The sequence below is a fragment of the Hyperolius riggenbachi genome, chromosome 5 (genome assembly GCF_040937935.1).
Source record: "Hyperolius riggenbachi isolate aHypRig1 chromosome 5, aHypRig1.pri, whole genome shotgun sequence".
In the NCBI taxonomy this organism is placed as follows: domain Eukaryota; kingdom Metazoa; phylum Chordata; class Amphibia; order Anura; family Hyperoliidae; genus Hyperolius; species Hyperolius riggenbachi.
In genome coordinates this window covers 43,418,592-43,443,232 of record NC_090650.1, presented here as the reverse complement: position 1 = coordinate 43,443,232, position 24,641 = coordinate 43,418,592, and the positions used below count along the sequence as shown (strand labels likewise).

At 48.0% G+C, this 24,641-nt stretch overlaps 1 protein-coding gene across 2 annotated transcripts in view; it reads right to left on the bottom strand.

The window, feature by feature from the left end:
- The window catches only part of LOC137518158 (macrophage mannose receptor 1-like), a 493,922-nt gene that overhangs the window by 271,053 nt on the left and 198,228 nt on the right, over positions 1-24,641 (bottom strand). For both annotated transcript variants that reach the window (XM_068235572.1, XM_068235573.1), the window contains exons 16-17: positions 15,435-15,476; positions 12,830-12,993 (exon numbers count right to left, since the gene is read on the bottom strand). In XM_068235572.1, the coding sequence (XP_068091673.1) occupies positions 12,830-12,993; positions 15,435-15,476 (206 nt within the window). The remainder of the gene's footprint in view (positions 1-12,829; positions 12,994-15,434; positions 15,477-24,641) is intronic.

Genomic DNA, 24,641 nt, shown 5'->3' with positions numbered 1-24,641 from the left:
CTGTTGCAAATTGCACGGGTCGGGTCCTCTGTGCACTTAGTGAAGAACCGCCAGACTGGGGACTTCAACCTGCCCTTTGAGCTTGAGGGCTGGGGTTTGTTGGTGCCCTTGGAGGCTTGTGCCTTTTTTGTTTTGGTCGGAGGTTTGCTGCGGGTGGTGGTAGCGGCTGAAGCAGCAGGCTGTGGCTCCTGCCTTCCATGACCTGTGCTTGCCGCCTTGCTGCTGCCATGCCTCTGTGCCAGAGACACCTCCTCCTCCGATGACGAGCTGCCTTCAAGCAAGTGTGCTGGTGGTACTCGTGGTGGCACATAGGAAGGATTCAGCACGTCATCATCATCCCCAAACATGTCCTCTGAGCCCGCCTCAACCATATCCGGTGGCCCCAAATCCCCTGCATCACGCCCCTCCCTTATCAGCGCCGCCGCCAACAATAAACTGCTCCACCTCCAACTCCTCCTCCTCCTCCTTGCATGATGATGTCCCCATTATGTCCTGCTCAAAATTCTCCAGAACATCCCTGTACACGGCTGCAGTCACTGGGGTGAAGACTGAGCTTAGTGAGGGCAGGCTGGTCGGTGGGGTCACCGTGACCATGACCTCAAGCGCTGGTGGAGGCCTGCTGCAGACCGGAGTGCTGGTGGTGGTGGCACTGGTCTCACTGGTGCTGGAGGCCTGGCTGGAAACGGTGGCTTCCTGCGCCACCATTATTTCCACCACAGCCTGCGCTTGACTCTCCAGAATGGGCCGGGGGTGACGACCCGTCTCAAAGATGGGCGCAACGCGCTGCTGTTGTGCCTCTGCTCCCTCCTCCACAACTCTGCAGTCAGTGGCTGGCGGCGGACCAGTCACAGACCTGCCGCTGCTACTGCTGGCAGTGGCTGCTGCATTGGCGCTGCCTCTCCTGGTGGTGCCTCGTCCTCTACCTCTGCCAGTCATTTTGCACTTATATACGAATACAGTAAAAAAAAAAACAAATGTGTAGAAAACGGCGGGAAAGGGTGTAAACTTTAATTAAGTCTGGTGGTGGTGGTGGTGACTGACTGGTGGTAAGTGTCAACAAAAAATATATATATTTTTTTAAGTAATGGTAGAAGTAGTCATAGGCAAACGCAGGGGGGGATTACAGCTGCCCAGAATCCCCCCTCAGACCAGGGGCAGTGCAGTGTCGGGGGATAGGCACAATTTGAGACCCCAGAATATCTGCAGGCATCCTGCAGCTCACTGCACTGTCCCCTTTCTTTCCCTGCTACAGTTGACTTTGCATGGAGCAGCAACATGTGTACAGAGCATGGAGCAGCTCTGGGAAACTTATCAGAGTCAGGTATGAGCACAGCCCTGTGCGCTGCTGTGTGAATGCCTCACTTTCCCATTCATTAGCAATGTCGACTGTCCTCATTATTATCTGTAGCTAAACTGCTCCTGATAAATCCAGTTGTTAATCGGGAGCAGATTGGACATTTAGGAAATAATTGTCAGATCCTGTCAGTCAGATAGGAAGTTGCATTATGTGTACCCAACATAATGTCCTACCATATTATTATACTGTATTTTGTGTGTGGCTGAGGGAGACCTTTCAGGAATCCCCCTCTTGAAAATCCTGGGTTTGCCCCTGGTAGTAGTAGTAGTAGTAGTACTACTACTAACAGTGAGTCTCTACAGTACTATCTCGTGTGACAGTGGGTGACAATTACAGTCGGTCACACACGCTCAGACGCAATCAATAGGGTGCGCCGGCAAATGACAGTCACAGCAGGTGACAACAAGGAATGCTGGCCTGCGAATGTCACAATTTACTACAGAAAGGTAATAAATCACACAGTAACAAATGGAAAAAAATAAATGAAGGGGTGGGTGGTGGTAGTAGTGGAAGACTACCACCTACCTAGTAGTAGTACGGTTGTACGCGCAGGTAGTAACTATGAAACGCCTGCTGTACTAAACGGCAGTGATGCTCATCCAGAGTCCGGATATCCGAGTAACCCGGATATCCGACCATTTTTTACGCTATCCGGGTCACTATCCGGATCCCGGATACCTATAGAAAACCGGATAACTATCTGCGGATAGTTTGACACATGACCCGGATATCCGCAGATATCCGGATCCGAAATACTGTAACTAAGGTGATGACGTCCTTGAGCCAATCAGAGGGCTCCCAGCAGAAGCCCTAGCAACCAATCACAGAGGGGAACCCTGGCCAGCCCCACCTGACCTCATTGAGCCAATCAGAGGCCTCCCAGCCTAAGCCCTGGCACCCAATCACAGAAAGGAACACTGGTAAGCCCCCCTTGTATAATAAGGAGGGCTGCCGTGATGAGACAGATCGTTCTGGCTTGCTGAATGCTTCCTGAGAGACATGCTGCAGTGCTGGTGGCCTAGCAAGGGCTGCCTGTACACAGTTATAAACCTAAAGCTGTTCATTGATTAACCCCTTCACTACTCTATAGTAATCGTTGATTAGCTTGACTGATGTCTCATAGTGTGACAGTTAGAGAGTGTGCTGCACAGCTGCAGTGCTGCTGCTGGGCCAAGGGCTGTACACAGTGATAAGCTCAGTGATTAACCCCTTCACTATCACTCCACTATTGTTAATTCATTAATGTGTTAGTGTGCACTAGTGTCTTCTCCTCTGCTGTCTGTCACTCTGCACTTGTCACGTGGCACTTGTCACGTAGCACTTGCCAAGTGTCACGTGGCACTTGCCACGTAGCATGTGGCACTTGGCACGTGTCACTTGGCACGTGGCACTTGGCACATGTCACATGGCACTTGGCAAGTGCCACGTCACACGTGCCAAGTGCCACTTGCCAAGTGCCACGTGGCAAGTGCCACGTACCACGTCCGTCATGCTCCTGGCACACGTTACACCTGCTGCTGCTGCATTGCCCTGCTCCTGTTGCCTGTGCAGCTCCCACCGCCAGGACAGGGTGCCACAGGCCACTGATACCACCTATATTTAACCCAAAACAAAATTGCAACATCATTTTTTGGAGGTGTCTTGACTGAAAACTGTCATGTCCCAGTTGTGCGGTTGGACTTTGGACACAATGTGGGCTGCACGACCGCTGTCTGGAATCTAGGCCTAATGTTAATTGACAGTCATTTTTTTTTTTTGGGGGGGGGATTCGAAGTCCCCACATCATCAATTAGTGTTTCCCTTTGCAAAATAATGATGATACATGCCTCATTTACCCTCAAAACTCCTTTTAAAGCTATTTAAAGGGCACTTCCGGTTTTTCTATCCAGATATCCGAATAGGCCAGATATCCGCGGATAATGCGACTGGATATCCGCGTTCACTCGGATATCTAAAAGGCCGGATTCGGATATCCGAACCGGATCCGGATATCTAGGTATCCGGATTGGGGTCAATTCGGATTTTAAAAAGCACTATCCGAGCAACACTGCTAAACGGTAAACAATATAACTAACGGCCAGACAGTGGGTGACCAATTACAGTCGGTCGGTCACACACGGTCAGACGCAATCAATAGGGTGTGCCGGCAAATGACAGTCACAGCAGATGACAACAAGGGATGCTGGCCTGTACACAGTCAATCAGTAACTAACTAGTATTAACTAACAGTACTGAAGCTATAAACTAACAGACTACAGCAAACAGCAGCAGTACAATTTAACTAAACTACTATAGTACACAACTAACTAGAATCCCTAACCTACCTAAGCTAGTAGTAGGCTAAGGCTGCCCTAGGCTAGCAGGCCTAGCCTGCACACAGACTAACACTAGCCTAGCACAGTACACACTAGCTGACTACAAACAATCAAATTACTATCTATCTATATAACAGTACAATGAATGTGTTTAGGAGGTGTTTTGGAAGCAAAACGCTAGGTTTAGCACAGAATACACTTGATCAGACACGCAGCACAGCACTGGAGATGCTCTCAGTACCAGCTCAGTCACACAAGTGCGTAGCTCCGCAAAATGGCCGCCGCCTTATATAGAGGAGGGGAGGGCCAATCCTCTGATTGGTTGCTAGGGACTCGGCTGGAGGAATTCTGATTGGCCCGCGTCACTCCCGAATCCCGAAGCCGAACCCAACGCCTCATCCGGCCGAATTCAAATGCGTACATTCGCCCGCCTCGGCTTCGGGTCCGTCGCATTCGGCTTCGGCTTCGACTTCGGGAACGCTGAAATTTACCCAAATAATTTGGGTATATTCGCATTCGGGAGTCCTGGAGAGCACCCCTGCTGACCTGTATCCAATTGAGCAGGCATTTCACTTTCTGAAGACAAAATTGAAGAGAAAATGCCCCAAGAAGAAGCAGGAACTGAAGACAGTTGCAGTAGAGGCCTGGTAGAGCATCACCAGGGATGAAACCCAGCGTCTGGTGATGTCTATGTGTTCCAGAATTCAGGCTGTAATTGACTGCAAAGGTTTTGCGACCAAATATTAAAAAGTTAAAGATTGATTTATGATTATTAATCTGTCCCATTACATTTGCTCCCTTAACAAGTGGGAGGTACGTATGCAAACTGTAATTTCTACACCGTTCGCCTGATTTGGATGAAGAGCACCACCAAAACTTTTTTTACCTGAAACTGCGTTGCAAAGTGTATCTGTTCCAACTGATATCCAAATAGTATGTCTTCCTTTACTTTAAAAACAGAAATCACAGTTATCCAAAATAGTTCACTCAGAGGTGCGTATAATCTAATCCTTACTATAGGCATACGTCCATCATGGTCTAAGGCCAATTTTTTGGGTAAGCCAATTAACTTATTTGAAAGTTGTTGTTTTTTCGGAGGGAGGAAACCTACACAACCACAGGGAGAACATACAAACTCTATGCAGATAGTGTCCTGACCCAGATTCAAGACATTCCATTTTATAATGCCAGTTTAACTAAACCGATTTGCAAGATTCTCACAAACTGATTGGATGTTCGTCAAAAATCTTGCAAACTTGCCAGCTACTATTTCCCTCATCTCTAATACTGTATGTACTTGAATATAAAACAATCCAAGTATAGCCCCAAGTACTTAATGTTTCCTTCAGACACCAGAAAAAAATTGTTTGACTCAAATATAAAACTAGGGTAGAAACCTTGGATGCTACTTTTAATATGTCTCATGACTTCTCCCCTCCCTCTCCCATAGTGTTCCCTGGTAGTCTAGTGGCCACCCTCCCACTCGTACCTGGTGTCTAGTGGTCTCCCCTACCTCCCCTGTAGAGTCTTCACTGGTGTCTATTAGTGTTGGGCGAACAGTGTTCGCCACTGTTCGGGTTCTGCAGAACATCACCCTGTTCGGGTGATGTTCGAGTTCGGCCGAACACCTGACGGTGCTCGGCCAAACCGTTCGGCCATATGGCCGAACTAAGAGCGCATGGCCGAACGTTCCCCGAACGTTCGGCTAGCGCTGTGATTGGCCGAACGGGTCACGTGGTTCGGACCCGAACGCGCTCTGATTGGCCGAACTGTCACGTGGTTCGGGTAAATAAATACCCGAACCACGTCATATCTCCGCCATTTGTCTGTGGGTTTAGCTTTGGGTAGGCAGGCAGGGTAGTTCGCGCTCCAGCCACGCTAGCCAGGGTCCCCCCCAGTCATTGTGTGTCGCTGCTGGGAATAGTAGTACACCGCTCGCTCAGCATTCTGTTTACTGCCACTCTGTGTACCTCGCTCAGCCACACTATATAGCATTCTGTTTACTGCCACTCTGTGTCTGCTGGGAATAGTAGTACACCGCTTGCACAGCCACACTATATAGCATTCTGTTTACTGCCACTCTGTGTACCTCGCTCAGCCACACTATATAGCATTCTGTTTACTGCCACTCTGTGTCTGCTGGGAATAGTGGTACACCGCTCGCTCAGCCACACTATATAGCATTCTGTTCACTGTTCTGTGTCTGCTTGGAATAGTGGTACACCGCTCGTTCAGCCACACTATATAGCATTCTGTGTACTGTTCTGTGTCTGCTGGGAACAGTAGTACACCGCTCGTTCAGCCACACTATATAGCATTCTGTGTACTGTTCTGTGTCTGCTGGGAACAGTAGTACACCGCTCGCTCAGCCACACTATATAGCATTCTGTTCACTGTTCTGTGTCTGCTGGGAATAGTGGTACACCGCTCGCTCAGCCACACTATATAGCATTCTGTTCACTGTTCTGTGTCTGCTGGGAATAGTGGTACACCGCTCGCTCAGCCACACTATATAGCATTCTGTTTACTGTTCTGTGTCTGCTGGGAATAGTGGTACACCGCTCGCTCATCCACACTATATAGCATTCTGTTCACTGTTCTGTGTCTGCTGGGAATAGTGGTACACCGCTCGCTCAGCCACACTATATAGCATTCTGTTCACTGTTCTGTGTCTGCTGGGAATAGTGGTACACCGCTCGCTCAGCCACACTATATAGCATTCTGTTCACTGTTCTGTGTCTGCTGGGAATAGTGGTACACCGCTCGCTCAGCCACACTATATAGCATTCTGTTCACTGTTCTGTGTCTGCTGGGAATAGTGGTACACCGCTCACTCAGCCACACTATATAGCATTCTGTTCACTGTTCTGTGTCTGCTGGGAATAGTGGTACACCGCTCGCTCAGCCACACTATATAGCATTCTGTTTACTGTTCTGTGTCTGCTGGGAATAGTGGTACACCGCTCGCTCATCCACACTATATAGCATTCTGTTCACTGTTCTGTGTCTGCTGGGAATAGTGGTACACCGCTCGCTCAGCCACACTATATAGCATTCTGTTCACTGTTCTGTGTCTGCTGGGAATAGTGGTACACCGCTCGCTCAGCCACACTATATAGCATTCTGTTCACTGTTCTGTGTCTGCTGGGAACAGTGGTACACCGCTCGTTCAGCCACACTATATAGCATTCTGTGTACTGTTCTGTGTCTGCTGGGAACAGTAGTACACCGCTCGTTCAGCCACACTATATAGCATTCTGTGTACTGTTCTGTGTCTGCTGGGAACAGTAGTACACCGCTCGTTCAGCCACACTATATAGCATTCTGTTCACTGTTCTGTGTCTGCTGGGAATAGTGGTACACCGCTCGCTCAGCCACACTATATAGCATTCTGTTCACTGTTCTGTGTCTGCTGGGAACAGTGGTACACCGCTCGTTCAGCCACACTATATAGCATTCTGTGTACTGTTCTGTGTCTGCTGGGAACAGTAGTACACCGCTCGTTCAGCCACACTATATAGCATTCTGTGTACTGTTCTGTGTCTGCTGGGAACAGTAGTACACCGCTCGTTCAGCCACACTATATAGCATTCTGTTCACTGTTCTGTGTCTGCTGGGAATAGTGGTACACCGCTCGCTCAGCCACACTATATAGCATTCTGTTCACTGTTCTGTGTCTGCTGGGAACAGTAGTACACCGCTCGTTCAGCCACACTATATAGCATTCTGTGTACTGTTCTGTGTCTGCTGGGAACAGTAGTACACCGCTCGTTCAGCCACACTATATAGCATTCTGTTCACTGTTCTGTGTCTGCTGGGAATAGTGGTACACCGCTCGCTCAGCCACACTATATAGCATTCTGTGTACTGTTCTGTGTCTGCTGGGAACAGTAGTACACCGCTCGTTCAGCCACACTATATAGCATTCTGTTCACTGTTCTGTGTCTGCTGGGAATAGTGGTACACCGCTCGCTCAGCCACACTATATAGCATTCTGTTCACTGTTCTGTGTCTGCTGGGAATAGTGGTACACCGCTCACCCGTCACTGTATAGCATTGTGCTCTGTGTCGCTGCTGGGAATAGTGGTACTGTATAGCATTTCTGTACTGCCACTGTACTGCTGCCAGTCAGCGTGTACTGTAAGGATAAGTGAAATGAGGAAGAAATCCGGTGAAAGAGGGAGGGGCAAGGGAAGAGGTGTTTCCCCTGACGGTTCACGTACAGGCCACAGGGGAGCACCCAAGAAAACCCACTCAATACCACCCATGTTGTCCAGGACAACAACCCTCACAAATCCAAAAGAACAGGACCAGATAATTACTTGGATGACCTCTCAAGCGTCCAGCAGTGGGTTAAGCAGCACCAGCACATCACGCACGAGGTCCGAGTCCTCAGCCAGTTACAAGGAGCCAGTGGGCACAAAGCTGACACAACCGGCAGCGACACCACGCACACAACTGCCAGATAACCAGTCCGATGAATTACCTCAGGACACAATGGGGTATTCGCAGGAGCTATTCCCAGCCCAACAAACGTCCACCTTTCAAAGGTCAATGGAGGAACAGCCAGAAATGTTGTGCCTGGATTCACAACCGTTAACTGTGGGAAATGTACCGCGCACTGAAATACGAGGCGAGTCCGAAGAGGACTCGGAAACCCAAATCCCAGAGCAATTTGGGCAGGAGGGGTTGCAATTGCAGGAGGTCGGCCGACAAGATCTGGAAGACGACGTTGGAGTGTGCTGCGCAGAGGTTGTTGTGGGGAGCTCTACTCCACGGCGGTGGCCCACAATGACATATGACGAGTTTGAGGAGATGGAAGAGGAGGGTATGGACAATGTGGACAGAGACCCAGATTTTGTTTGTGAACGAGAACATCGCCGTCGTAGCAGCAGCACAGATGAGTCTGTTGAAGAACACACTGCTGCACGAGTTCGCCTTGTGCCACAAGGTAGGCGGCGCGCAATTTCAGGCACCACAAGCGTGGAAGTTCAAGTGAGAGGCAAAAGAGGAGCAAACAGAAATCGCCAGCAAGGAGGCAGGTGCTCCAAAGTCTGGGCTTTCTTTGAAGACTGCACTGAGGATGTTACCATGGCGATTTGCAAGGTGTGCAAGACCCGCCTGAGCAGGGGGAAAAATATTAACAACCTCTCCACCACCAGCATGAGCCGTCACATGCTATCCAAACATCCCACTCTTTGGGCAAACGCGTCAGGACAGGGTACCAGAAACAACACTGCCTCCCTTGGGTTCACCAGACCCGCCTCAGCAGCAGCAGTAGCCCAGCCATTGCGTGGTTCACAACATTCACAAACATCAGACGACGCTGACACTGTCACTTTCCGGAGTAGTGCTCTTGAGGTCTCCCAGTGTTCATCAAACACAACAACCAACAGCCCTTCCGTGTGCAGCGCTACGGTTCAGTTGTCTGTGTCGGAGATGTTTGAGCGCAAGAGGAAATTGCCAGCAAATGACCCCCGGGCCGTGGCAGTAACAGCCAGCATAGCCAAGCTTCTGGCCTGCGAAATGCTGCCATATCGATTGGTGGAGACAAACAGCTTCAAGGGCATGATGTCAGTGGCCATCCCACGTTACGTGGTTCCCAGCCGCTACCACTTTGCACGCTCTGCAGTGCCTGAGTTGCATGAGCACGTGGTCAGCAAAATAACCCGAAGCTTGAAGAATGCCGTTGCCTGCAAGGTTCACCTCACCACTGACACCTGGACGAGTGCGTTCGGCCAGGGTAGATACATCTCCCTTACCGCGCACTGGGTGAACCTTGTGGAGCCTGGCAGCGATTCCTCACCTGCTACGGCACGGGTGTTGCCCACGCCACAAACAGCTGCACCGCCGTCCCTCCCACTGGATAACAGCAGCACCTACCTCTCTGACTCCTTCTCCTCCAACGCATCTCAAAGCTGTACCTCATCCGGAAACGCTAACCCAGCAGCAGTAGGATCGTGGAAGCAGTGCAGCACAGCTGTTGGCATGCGTCAGCAAGCGTTGCTGAAGCTAATCTGCCTTGGGGATAAGCAGCACACAGGGGAGGAAATTTGGAGGGGAATAAAGGAACAGACGGATTTGTGGCTGGCACCGCTGGACCTGAAACCGGGCATGGTTGTGTGTGATAATGGGAGTAATCTCATTCGCGCTTTAAGGTTGGCTAAGCTGACACACATCCCTTGCCTGGCGCACGTGATGAACCTAGTAGTTCAGCGGTTCCTGAGGACATACCCAGGCGTGCCCGATCTGCTGTTGAAGGTGCGTCGAGTGTCCAAACATTGTAGAAATTCCAGTACTGCTTCGGGGGCACTCGCCAAGATGCAGGAGCGCTTCAATCTCCCCCACCATCGCTTGCTGTGTGATGTCCCTACGCGCTGGAATTCTACGCTGCACATGCTAGCCCGCTTTTGCGAGCAGAAGAGTGCAGTGGTCCAGTACATGACGGCGCAGTACCGAGGCGCATCCGGCCAGCTGCCAAGCTTCTGTGGATCCGATTGGGCCAACATGTTGGACCTCTGCCAAGTCCTCCAAAATTTTGAGCAATCCACGTTGCTTGTGAGCAGTGACAACTCTTCAGTCAGCATTACCATACCACTGCTGTGTTTACTGAAGAGGTCGATGTTAAAAATCAAGGAAACAGCTGTCATGATGCAACTGGGGGAATCTGAAGGAGAAAACGATCAGCGTGATGGTACCAACATCAGGCCATCCGCCTCAGGGAACGCTGGCCCCAGCAGCTATGACGAAGAAGAGGAGGAGGAACAGCTGGAGTTGGAGCAGGAATTTCATGCCACCACTGACGAGGGCCAGAGCGGTGCACGTTGGACTTCCACAATTCAACGCGAATGGTCAGCAGAAGCAGACCAGGAGGAAGGTGACGACTATGATGCATCACAACAACTATCACAACGCTCACAAGAGGATGATGAGGATTCTGGTAGGACTCTGGCACACATGGCTCAATTCATGCTAGACTGCATTGAACGTGACCCACGCATTGTGCGCATTCTGGACAACACCAATTACTGGGTTTATACCCTTCTGGATCCACGGTACAAACACAATGTTCCAAAACTGCTTGAAGAAAGAGTCAGACAGGTCAAAATGGAAGAATACCAGCAGGCCCTTGTGGAGACTTTAGAGAGGAGATTGACATCCTCCCCCTCCTCTAGCCAGTTGTACGCAGACAGACTGACTTCCGCAAACCCAGGACGACCAGGAGGGCAGCAAACAACGCAAGCCGCAGCTAGTACCCAAAAGGGAATGGTATCGGCAGTGTCCTTGGAGTGGGAAAATTTTCTGACACCCATGCAGCCGCAGCCCACTGAACAGCAAGCGTGCAGATCCACCTCCAACACCGATCGCCTGGAGAAGATGGTCAAGGACTACATGTCAGATGGCGTAGCTGTGTCGAACCATCCATCTGCACCCTTCAACTATTGGGTATCGAAGCTAGACACCTGGCACGAACTGGCAATGTACGCAATAGAGGTGCTGGCTTGCCCGGCAGCCAGCGTTATGTCGGAACGCTGTTTCAGTGCTGCCGGAGGCATCGTCACAGATCGGCGTATCCGCCTCTCTACAGACAATGCAGACCGTCTGACTCAAATTAAAATGAATCAATCCTGGATTGGAAATGACTACGCAACACTCCAGGACCCCAACCAAGTAACATGACCAATGAACATCTGGGATGGTGTTGCGTTTCCGGGCCCTGTTTATTGAACCTCTCATCTGTATTACATTTATGACTGCATGGCGGCAAAAAGCATTGCTGCTATATCCGCACGCTTTTTGTCCACATGCAAGGCCTGGGTTGTTGTGTCTCACAAAGCGTGGCCTTCTCCTCCTGCGCCTGCTCCTGTTCCATCACGTCTGCTGCTGCTGGGTTAGCGTTGCCGCGTGGTCCCTGTTTATTGAACCACTTATCTTTATTACATTTATGACTGCATGGCGGTACAAAGCATGCTATCCGCACGCTTCTTGCCCTCATGCAAGACCTGGGTTGTTGTGTCTCACAAAGCGTGGCCTTCTCCTCCTGCGCCTCCTCCTGTTCCATCACGTCTGCTGCTGCTGGGTTAGCGTTGCCGCGTGGTCCCTGTTTATTGAACCACTTATCTTTATTACATTTATGACTGCATGGCCGTACAAAGCCTGCTATCCGCACGCTTCTTGCCCTCATGCAAGGCCTGGGTTGTTGTGTCTCACAAAGCGTGGCCTTCTCCTCCTGCGCCTGCTCCTGTTCCATCACGTCTGCTGCTGCTGGGTTAGCGTTGCCGCGTGGTCCCTGTTTATTGAACCACTTATCTTTATTACATTTATGACTGCATGGCGGTACAAAGCCTGCTATCCGCACGCTTCTTGCCCTCATGCAAGGCCGGGGTTGTTGTGTCTCACAAAGCGTGGCCTTCTTCTCCTCCTGCGCCACCCTCCTCCTGTTCCATCACGTGTGCTGCTGCTGGGTTAGCGTTACCGGTCCCTTTTCCTGGAACCTCTTATATGTATTACATTTATGACTGCATGCCGACAAAAAACATGTTACCTGTGCAAAGAAAACAGACATTTCCCGCATTTAAAAGACAGTTTTCCCTTTGAAACTTTAAAATCGATTTTCTCAAAAACTATAAGCTCTTTTTGCTAATTTTTTTTTCCTCTTGTACCCACTCCCAAGGTGCACATACCCTGCAAATTTGGGGTATGTAGCATGTAAGGAGGCTTTACAAACCACAAAAGTTCGGGTCCCCATTGACTTCCATTATGTTCGGAGTTCGGGTCGAACACCCGAACATCGCGGCCATGTTCGGCCTGTTCGGCCCGAACCCGAACATCTAGATGTTCGCCCAACACTAGTGTCTATTAGATGATGCAGGAAGGGAGGGTGGCCACTAGACACCAGGGACCACTCAACAGGAGAGGAAGGGGAGACCACTAGACATCAAGTATGGTGTATGAGGGCGGGAGTCAACTAGTATGCCCCAAGTGTAAACAGTATTTGTACTTGAGTACAGTATATACGGAATTCAATCCATATTACAAGCTTATTTAAACCAACCTAATAGGGGAGCACAATATTTATCAAAAGTTTTTGTTCTATTAATATTAATTACAAATGCTTGTACAATCCACACAATGTTGATGATGATTCAGAACTTACATATTTCCACAGGATTTGCCTTTCCTCCTCATCTTCAATTGTCACCAAATCAGCAGAATTTGTCTTACAGAATTCTCGAGCTTTGTCCATGGGCATCTCCTCCTTGCTCACATAATACTGACTATCATTCCGTACCAGCCAACCATCACTGCTCAGTTCAAAATCTGTCACACAGAGAGGAAAATAATTTAGTATAGTAGCCCCATGAAAGCAAAACAAGTGATGAAAATAATCACAATGTTAAAGTTTAACCACTCTGCGACCGCCTAACGCCGATTGATGGCTGCAGAGTGGCTCTGTTGTTCCTCCAAGACACCATATGGCGTCATCTTACAAGAAGTCAAACAGAAGAGAGGAAGGAGATGGGCACAGCTGCTAAAATACCCTTTATTGTGGCTGGGTTGACACAAAAAGCTTACAGCAGTGGGGGAAAGGACAAGTCTGATGAAGCAGGGCTAGTCCCTGCGAAACAGCTGTCAGACTTGTCCTTTCCCTCACTGCTGTAAGCTTTTTGTTTCAACCCAGCCACAATAAAGGGTATTTTAGCAGCTGTGCCCATCTCCTTCCTCTCTTCTGTTTGAAATCGTGGACTACCATTGGAGCACGCTGCAGGTAAGCCCAGTGTGGCAGGATTCACCCCTGATGCAATTCGTGCAAGTGCTTTTTCCTCTTCATATTTGCATCTTACAAGAAGTGAGATTAGACTGGAGCTCGCACGAGCGCGAGCTCTCATCACTGTAAACAGATGGTCGCAGTGCTCAGCCTGCCAGTGGCTGATCAGCGCTGGCAGGCTCTTCTTTTTATTTATAATAAAAATGTATATAGAACTGTCATCTTGTGTAGAGCTGTGCAGAGTATATTGTTGTGTCACTAACTGTCCCTCTCATGGACTCACAATCTAATCCCTGCCATAGCCATATGTATGTAAGGTAGTGTAGGGCTAATTTTGGGGGGGGGGGGGAGGAAGGGGGATGATAAAAAAATGAATCATTTTGCTCTTTTTTAATGAATTACAAAAATAAAGAAAAATTGCAGCAGCAATTAGATACCACCAAAAAAAGCTCTATTAGTGAGAAGAAAAGTAGGTAAAATATGATTTGGGTGCGAAGTTGAAGGACCAAACAATAAGCCGTTAAAGTTGGGAAGTGCTGATTTGTAAAAATTAGCCTGGTCACTAGGGGGTATAAATGTCTAGTCCTCAAGTGGTTCAAGGAGGGATGAGTGGCCTTGGAGTTGGAGATTCTTACTTTAAATGGATGTGAAGAGATGTTTTTGGTAAGAAAAACAAAATGCAGCACATAAAAAATCGTATTCACGTAGAGCACCACCTGCTGGTTTGTCTGGCAAGCTTTGTAAAAACAGGTTTTGCAGACTTATACGAGATCCTCTGCCTCTAATGTTGGGCATACACTGTGCGTTTATGCGGCGGAATTGAGCCGCTGGCTCGATGCCGGCGCGCCCCCGCTCTTCCGCGCGGGCGCATGGATCGATTACCGCTCGTCTCCACGGGCACTTCCTTATCAGCCGCTCGTTTCTTCCATTGTCCGCCCACGGGGATCAAGCGCAGAATTGATCCGGCGCGGTGATCCGACAGGTTGGATATTATCAATCGAGCCATCAGCGGCTCGATTGATAAGAACAATCTAGCCGTGTATGCCCAGCATAATACTTTTAGCTATAGACCCTAAACAAGCCTGCAGGTCAGATGTTTATGACTGAAGTCTGACAAGACTAGCTGCATGCTTGTTTCAGGTGTGTGATTTAGGCACTACTGCAGCCAAAGACATCAGCAGGACACCAGTCAAATGATATTGTTTAAAGTGGTCTGAAGCTCAGCATTTCTTCTGTGCTCTAAAAGTTTATTTGTAAATAATCTAAGAAGAAATGCTGGGAATATACCCAGAATACCATGAGTTTTTTTGGCAGATAGATAGATAATTTCTGACAAGTCCGTTCTGATTTTGATAATTTTTCTGATTTTTTTTTTCCATAGAAGTGAATGGAAATCGATCAACCATTATCGTTCAGCCATTAAATTTGCAAAAAACAACTCATTGTGTATTCCCAGAGTAAAACCTACTATCACAATTTTAGCAGAACAGCATTTAAACAGTTAAACACAGCACTATGCTCTGCAGTTAAAAGCCCCTTCAGCTTATGATCACATCCGAAGAGGTGATAACATTATCTTTTGTTTACATTCCTCTGTTGTTACATTCTTAGCTGTGCTGAAAATAAGCTCTGTCTGCTTGTAGCATGCGCTCCTTTGAGAAATGATCACTAGAAGATTTTAATATACTGTATAATTACAGCTTCTGTGAATAAAGTGCAATGGCAGCTTTCAGAGCAGATTAACTGTACTTTGGGAACCTGTAATTTGTAAACAGACAATATAACTTGTGCACAAAAAGCAAATATGATAACTGTATGGGTAGTAAACAGTAGTAAAACACATTTTTATTGAATGTTGTGTGAGTTTTATTCCACTTTAAAAGACAATAGATATGGCAACCTCCATATCCCTCTCACTTCAGGTTTATTTTAAAGTATGAACAGTTTTGGTTTTTGCTTTATTTTTAAAAAACAAACAGGGAAAAGTTCTTACCAGGAAAAGGTTCACTTGTGGGTTCTGGGTTTGGCACTACACCTGATAAGATAAAGCAAAAATGTTAAAACCAGCTTGTTTCAGATAGACAATTGATTGTATGAAGTAAGGATGAGCAAGCAAGAATTCTATACAATTCTAAGAATCCTGAGCCCTACAGGCAACAGTTATTGAGTGTGTGGACAAACCTTTAAAGACTCATACGTACGCAAGATGGTTCTCACCTGAGGCGGCAAGTTGGGGCCACTAGTAAAAAGTTCCTGGAACTCACTGGCATTAATTGCTGTGATACCTCACCGAGGTGAGGGAGCATGAGACTGACAAAAGCAATAACCTAATGAAAAATGTAGAATCAGCCTCTGCTTCACGATCATCAAGCTTTATTCAAAATTACTACCCGGCTATATATTGGTGTTCACTGGACTTGAACTCTTTATTTAACTCTATAGGGGAACTCTTAGGGCAGCACGGTGGCGTAGTGGTTAGCTCTCTCGCCTTGCAGCGCTGGGTCCCTGGTTCAAATCCCAGCCAGGGCACTATCTGCAAAAGAGTTTGTATGTTCTCTCCGTGTCTGTGTGGGTTTCCTCCGGGCACTCCGGTTTCCTCCCACATTCCAAAAACATACAGATAAGTTACTTGGCTCCCTCTACAAAAAAAAAAAAAAATTGGCCCTAGACTACAGTACTTACACTACATAATATAGACATATGGCAATGGTAGGGATTAGATTGTGAGCTCCTTTGAGGGACAGTTAGTGACAAGATATATATATACACTGTACAGCGCTGCGTAATATGTCGGCGCTATATAAATACTAAATAATAATAATAATAATAACTCTGAGCATACCAATCAGTCCACTGTAGTCCTCTGAATAACTTTAGCGGATCGATGTTGGGATCCCTAGTGTATCTGGTGCTATGTAAGTGGTGTATGTGTGAGCCCAGCCGGCTGTGCTATGTTACATTTTGCAGTGTGATTTTATGGTTTTAATTGATACCATGGTGGTTTTCAGTGTGAGGTTACTTTTTGAATAAAGCTTGGTGATGATCGTGAAGCAGAGGCTGATTCTACATTTTTGATTAAGTTGGGGCCACCTCTGCTAAAATACCTAATGTGTGTATACTGGGCACCCATTCCCCCAATGCCTCAGGTAGCAATCTGCCTGGTGGACTAACTCAACCGAGTGCAAGCCAAGGACAAATGGCCTCAATTCACTATGCTTTTTCCTGTCTTTAATAACGTTTCTATAGTTATCACCATGGTGAGGAGTCATGTAGTCTTCAGGAAACATTTTACCTCAGGCAAACCTAAAGTCAACTCTTCTGTCTTTAAGTTAACTCTTCAATCCTTAAAATAACTCCAGAATTCTAAAGTTAAAGACAGGCTATTAATTAACTGCATGTGAAAATATCTACAGAGGAGGTACCTTAACTACAGAGGAGGTAACTTAAGGAATGAAGAGATAAGATAACTCTGTCTCTTGCCTTATTATCTCCAGCATGATCTTAGTGAATTGAGGCCAATTGTGTTTCTATGCAGCTACATAATGGGCTCTATTCACAAAACTTCTCAAAAATGACTTATTTATCACCTAATTGATAAAATAACATTTCAGCACATTTTGCAAGCAAAATATTCTCTCAAAGTAAGTTGTTCCTGATTAACTTAATTTCAATATCACTCTTCTTACCTTAATTATATTATATTATATTTTTTGTGTGTTCTTTTAGAGCTTAAAAATGTAACGCAGATAAGGTGAAAACAGGTGAAAAAGCTTTGTGAATCAGGTCCAGTGTGTTGCTTTTTCAGCCCTCCTCCCAACCCCATAGCAGTAGCAGGTGTTGCTAGCCTGGAGGGTGGCATGTTTGTACAGGCTTGACCCCGAGCTGTCATCTGAGGGATAGAATCTTGATCCCAGTGGGAAACAGTCCCCCTACTTGTGTATAAGGCTTAAAGGACAACTATGAAAGTTAGCTAAAATTATAAATGCCACATATATTTCCAGCAGTTACTAGCAAACAGAGATGGCCCGAACGGTTCGCATGCGATTGGTTCCAGGTGAACTTTCGGTTATTCGCGTTCGCCAGCGAACGCAAACTTTTCCGGAAGTCCGGTTCGCCCCCATAGTGCACCATTAGGGTCAACTTTGACCCTCTACATCACAGTCAGCAGGCACATTGTAGCCAATCAGGCTACATTCACTCCTGGAGCCACTCCCCCCTTATATAAGGCAGGCTCCGCCGGCCATTACACTCACTCGTGTGCCTGCATTACTTAGTGAAGGGACAGCTGCTGGCAGACTCTCATAGGGAAAGATTAATTAGGCTCTTGGCTTGTTAGCTTGCTCCTGGCTGATTATTATTGCTAAAATAGCACCCCACAACAGCTCTTTTGAGAGCTAATCTTGTTCTTGTGATCTGTTTTTTTTTCTGTGTGTCACTCACTGACTTGCTTAGAGAGCCTTGCTAATTAATACTGTGTGTGCCTCTGCCAGGCCCAGCACATTCAGTGACTACCTGTGTGACAGGTGTACATTGTAATACCCAGTACTGCATATACCTAGTACCTGTTGTGTCGAGTGAACCCACCTCATCACTGCATATACCTACCTTTTGTGTTCAGTGATCCCACCTAACTGCATATACCTACCTTTTGTGTTGAGTGAACCCACCTCATCACTGCATATACCTACCTTTAGTGTTCAGTGAACCCACCTCATCACTACATATACCTACCTTTTGTGTTGAGTGAACCCACCTCACTGCATATACCTACCTTTTGTGTTCAGTGAACCTACCTCATCACTGCATATACCTACCTTTTGTGTTGAGTGAACCCACCTCATCACTGCATATACCTACCTTTAGTGTTCAGTGAACCCACCTCATCACTACATATACCTACCTTTTGTGTTGAGTGAACCCACCTCACTGCATATACCTACCTTTTGTGTTCAGTGAACCTACCTCATCACTGCATATACCTACCTTTTGTGTTGAGTGAACCCACCTCACTGCACTTTTGTGTTCAGTGAACCCACCTCATCACTGCATATACCTACCTTTTGTGTTGAGTGAACCCACCTCATCACTGCATATACCTAACTTTTGTGTTGAGTGAACCCACCTCATCACTGCATATACCTACCTTTTGTGTTGAGTGAACCCACCTCATCACTGCATATACCTACCTTTTGTGTTCAGTGAACCCACCTCATCACTGCATATATATCGTTTGTATTGAGTGAACTCACCTCACTGCATATACCTACCTTTTGTGTTGAGTGAACCCACCTCACTGCATATACCTACCTTTTGTGTTCAGTGAACCCACCTTATCACTGCATATACCTACCTTTTGTGTTGAGTGAACCCACCTCACTTCATATCTACCTTTTGTGTTCAGTGATCCCACCTCATCACTGCATATACCTACCTTTTGTGTTGAGTGAACCCACCTCACTGCATATACCTACTTTTTGTGTTGAGTAAACCCACCTCATCATTGCATATACCTACCTTTAGTGTTCAGTGAACCCACCTCATCACTGCATATACCTACCTTTTGTGTTCAGTGAACCCACCTCATCACTTCATATATACCGTTTGTGTTGAGTGAACCCACCTCACTGCATATACCTACCTTTTGTGTTGAGTTAACCCACCTCACTGCATATACCTACCTTTTGTGTTCAGTGAACCCACCTTATCACTGCATATACCTACCTTTTGTGTTGAGTAAACCCACCTCACTGCATATACCTACCTTTTGTGTTGAGTAAACCCACCTCATCACTGCATATACCTACCTTTAGTGTTCAGTGAACCTACCTCATCACTGCATATACCTACCTGTTGTGTTCAGTGAACCACCTCACTGCATATACCTACCTTTTGTGTTGAGTGAACCCACCTCACTGCATATACCTACCTTTTGTGTTCAGTGAACCCACCTTATCACTGCATATACCTACCTTTTGTGTTGAGTGAACCCACCTCATTGCATATACCTACCTTTTGTGTTGAGTAAACCCACCTCATCACTGCATATACCTACCTTTAGTGTTCAGTGAACCTACCTCATCACTGCATATACCTACCTGTTGTGTTCAGTGAACTCACCTCATCACTGCATATACCTACCTTTTGTGTTCAGTGAACCCACCTCATCACTGCATATATACCGTTTGTGTTGAGTGAACCCACCTCACTGCATATACCTACCTTTTGTGTTCAGTGAACCCACCTCACTGCATATATCTACCTTTTGTGTTCAGTGAACCCACCTTATCACTGCATATACCTACCTTTTGTGTTGAGTGAACCCACCTCACTGCATATACCTACCTTTTGTGTTGAGTAAACCCACCTCATCACTGCATATACCTACCTTTAGTGTTCAGTGAACCTACCACATCACTGCATATACCTACCTGTTGTGTTCAGTGAACCACCTCACTGCATATACCTACCTTTTGTGTTCAGTGAACCTACCTCATCACTGCATATACCTACCTGTTGTGTTCAGTGAACCCACCTCATCACTGCATATACCTACCTTTTGTGTTGAGTGAACCCACCTCATCACTGCATATACCAACCTTTTGTGTTCAGTGAACCCACCTCATTACTGCATATACCGACCTGTTGTGTTGAGTGAACCCACCTCATCACTGCATATACCTACCTTTTGTGTTGAGTGAACCCACCTCACTGCATATACCTACCTTTTGTGTTCAGTGCACCCACCTACCTACGTGAGTGCACGCAGTGTGATATACCACTCTGTGCATACCTGGTAACTGCACCTGTGTGACTGCACATTGTATTAGTCAAGTCAGTGCATACCTTTCACTGCATCCCCCCCGATATGGACAAAACGGACAAAACAGGTAGAGGAAGGGGTAGAGGCAGACCCAGAGGAAGGCCACCCAGCACCGGCAGGTCTATGCGAGGTCGTGTTGATGTGATTTTGTGCGGCCCTGGCCCAAAGTACAGTGCTCAGAACTCCCAAGATTGTCAGGACGTGGTTGACTATTTAACACAGAACACCTCATCTCCCGCAGCCACCAGCGCTGCTACAAGCACCACATCCGCCGCATTTGACACTTTGCAGGAGTTATTTGGTGATGAAATCACTGATTCCCAGCCACTACTGCAACAACAAGAGGAAGGCGCTAAGCAAGTTACACCACCTCATATGTGTGAGTTAGGTCACACTATGGACGTAATGTGTGAGGAGGAGGAGGATGAATTACCTGCTGTTGGTGCAGTTTTGGAGGTGTCTGAGGCAAGCGAAATTGGGCAGGATGATTATGATGATTATGATGATACGGATCCCACATGGGTTCCTAAGAGACAAGATGACCAAGGGGACAGTTCAGAGGGGGAGTCAGAGAGGAGTAGGAGGAGACGAGTTGCTGAAAGAAACAGGGGGAGCTTGTTCTCAGAAACAGCTGGTGGTAGTGTCCGGCGCCATGTATCGCCACCTATGGACAGCCAGCCAACATGCCCTTCAACGTCAGCTGCTGAGGCCACCATAGTGCCATTACCCCAGGGGGGCTCAGCGGTTTCGAAATTTTTTAGTGTGTCTGCCTCAGATCAGAGCAAAGCCATCTGTTCTCTCTGCCTCCAAAAATTGAGCCGTGGAAAGGCCAACACTCACGTAGGGGCAAGTGCCTTACAAAGGCACCTGGAGAAAAGGCACAAACTGCAATGGGAAGAGCACCAGAGGAAAAGCAGCACACAAAAGAAAAGCCACCCTCCTTCTCCTCTTCCTCCTTCAGGTGCAGCGTCTTCAGCCGCTTTCTCCCTTGCACCTTCACAGCTACCCTCCTCCACTCCGCCTCTGACCTTGAGCGGTTCCTGCTCCTCTGCCCACAGCAGCCAGGTGTCCGTGAAGGAAATATTTGAGCAGAAGAAGCCAATTTCTGCCAGTCACCCCCTTGCCCGGCGTCTGACAGCTGGCGTGGCGGAACTGTTAGCTCGCCAGCTCTTACCATACAAGCTGGTGGACTCTGAGGCCTTCCGTAAATTTGTGGCCATTGGGACACCGCAGTGGAAGATGCCAGGCCACAATTATTTTTCTAAAGAGGCGATACCCAAACTGCACCATGAAGTGGAGAGGCAAGTGGTGTCATCTCTGGCACACAGCGTTGGGTCAAGGGACCACCTGACCACGGATGCCTGGTCTGCCAAGCACGGTCAGGGCCGCTACATTACTTACACAGCCCATTGGGTCAACCTGGTGACCGGTGGCAAGCAGGGCGTACGTGGCTGTGCAGCGGACAAACTTGTGACACCTCCACGGCTTGCAGGCAGGCCTCCTGCCACCTCCTCTCCGCCTGCTACATCCTCTTCACTGTCGTCATCCTCCTCCTCCTTGGCTGGTGCCACGATCTCCTCTCCAGCTACACAGCCCCATCTCCCCAGGGCCTATGCTGCATGCCAGGTATGACGGTATCACGGCATCTTAGACATGTCTTGCCTCAAAGCGGAGAGTCACACTTGAGTGGCTCTCCTGGCTGCTCTTAACAAACAGGTGGATCAGTGGCTGACCCCGCACCAGCTGGAGATCGGCAACGTGGTGTGTGACAATGGCAGCAATTTCCTTTCCGCTTTGAATTTGGGAAAGCTGACACATGTACCCTGCATGGCACATGTGCTGAATCTAGTCATTCAAAGATTTGTGTCAAAGTACCCAGGCTTAGAGGACGTTCTGAAGCAGGCCAGGAAGTTGTGTGGGCATTTCAGGTGGTCTTACACGGCCATGGCACGCTTTGTGGACATTCAGCGGAGAAACAACTTGCCGGTGAGATGCTTGATATGTGATAGCCCGACTCGCTGGAATTCGACCCTGCTCATGTTCTCTCGCCTGCTAGAACAGGAGAAAGCCGTCACCCATTACCTCTACAATTTCAGTAGAAGAACACAATCTGGGAAGATGGGGATGTTGTGGCCCAACAACTGGACACTGATGCGAAATGCATGCAGGCTCATGCGGCTGTTTGAGGAGGTGACCAACCTGGTGAGTCGCAGTGAAGGCACCATCAGCGACTTGATCCCCTACGCTTACTTCCTGGAGCGTGCCGTGCGTAGAGTGGTGGATCAAGCTGTGGAGGAGCGTGAAGAGGAACAGTTATGGCAGGAACAGTTGTGGGAGCAATTTAGATCAAAACCAGATGTTTCCTCAACACCTGCGGCAGCACAGAGGGGGGAGGAGGATGAAGAGTCGTGTGGGGAAGTGGAGTCAGACTTGGATGATGAGGAATGTGTTTCTGTGGAGGAGGAGGAGGCAGCGGAAGAACAACTGCAGCAGGCGTCGCAGGGGGCTTGTGCTGCTCAACGTCCCCGTGGTATTGTTCGTGGCTGGGGGGAGGAGGAGGAGGACTTACCTGACGTCACTGAGGAAGAGCAAGAGGAGATGGAGAGTACGTCTGGATCCAACTTTGTGCAGATGTCCTCTTTCATGCTGTCCAGCCTGTTGAGGGTCCCCCGTATAAAAAAAACTCAAGGGGAATGAGCTGTACTGGGTGGCCACGTTACTAGACCCTCGGTATAGGCATAAAGTGGCGGACATGTTACCAAGTCACCTGAAGGCAGAAAGGATGCAGCACATGCAGAACAAGCTGGCAAGTATGCTTTACAATGCGTATAAGGGTGTTGTCACAGCACAACGCCATAAAGGTGCCACTGGCAGTAATTCTCCCATGTCCACGCATGCAAGGACAGGACGCTCCAGCGATCTAATGGTGATGTCGGACATGCAGACATTCTTTAGTCCAATGCCTCGCCTTAGCGCTTCCGGATCCACCCTCCACCAACGTCTGGACCGGCAAGTAGCCAACTACCTGGCCTTAAGTGTGGATGTAGACACTGTGAGCAGCAATGAACCCTTGGACTACTGGGTGCGCAGGCTTGACCTGTGGCCAGAGCTGTCCCAATTTGCCATCCAACTTCTGTCTTGCCCTGCCTCAAGCGTCCTGTCAGAAAGGACCTTCAGAGCAGCTGGAGGCATTGTCACTGAGAAGAGAAGTCGTTTAAGTCACAAAAGTGTTCAGTACCTCACCTTTATCAAAATGAATCAGGCATGAATCCCGTAGGGCTACTGCCCGCCCGAAGACTAAGTCAGTCCACACACACAGCATCTCTGCCTGCATGCCGCTTGCCTTCTCCACTACCACCAACAGGGTCCAGGACTCCAGGTGGATTCCTGAATTTTTAAGCCCGCTGCTAGCAGCGGCCGCTATACTAATTTTTCTGGTGTGTGTACATGCCTGCCTAATTTTTCTGGCTGCAGTGCAGCTGCAACAACAAAACAAAAGGCATGTACATGTGCCCATTCCCCTTCGTGATCATTGCCTTGCCGCGGTGAAGGGGCTTGCGTATCACAATGAAGCAATAACCTCCGGCTATATGAGTGTCTCGGGGGGGTGGCACATCAAAGATAATAAGGTTGTTGCTTTATTGTGGACAGACCAAATTTGATCAGCTGGACAGTCACTGTTGTTCTATCATTGAACTACCACAGCCCGGCGACCATATGGGCTTGAACACCGCCACGGCCTGCACTCTGGCCATGGTGCGCACCAGTCCAGCATGGCCGTCACTATGCAAACAGCTGTTTGCGGTGCGTTACACAGTGAGTTTGGTGTGTCAGTGTGAAGCAGTACACTAATTACACTCCCTGATTGATGTATACACATGCAAGATGTTTGAAAGCACTTTAGGCCTGCAATTTAGCATTCAATGTGATTTCTGCCCTTAAAACGCTGCTTTGCGTCAAATCCAGATTTTTCCCCGGGGACTTTTGGCATGTATCCCACTCCGCCATGCCCCCCTTCAGGTGTTAGACCCCTTGAAACATCTTTTCCATCACTTTTGTGGCCAGCATAAATGTTTCTAGTTTTCAAAGTTCGCATCCCCATTGAAGTCTATTGCGGTTCGCGAAAGTTTGCCGGAACCTTTTGTGGAAGTTCGCGAACGGGGTTCGCGTACCTAAAATCGGAGGTTCGGGCCATCTCTACTAGCAAATAGCAATACAAAGGCATTTTTTCATCTTTTCATTTGTGTGAAGAAAATATGATGGAGAAGAGTCACTGTGGGCATTACTATGGAGGACTGTGCCCAGCACAACCAGCATACAGTCAGAGACAGTCCTCACTAGCAACAATACCATGAGGAAAATTAGTTCAGAATGATGTAA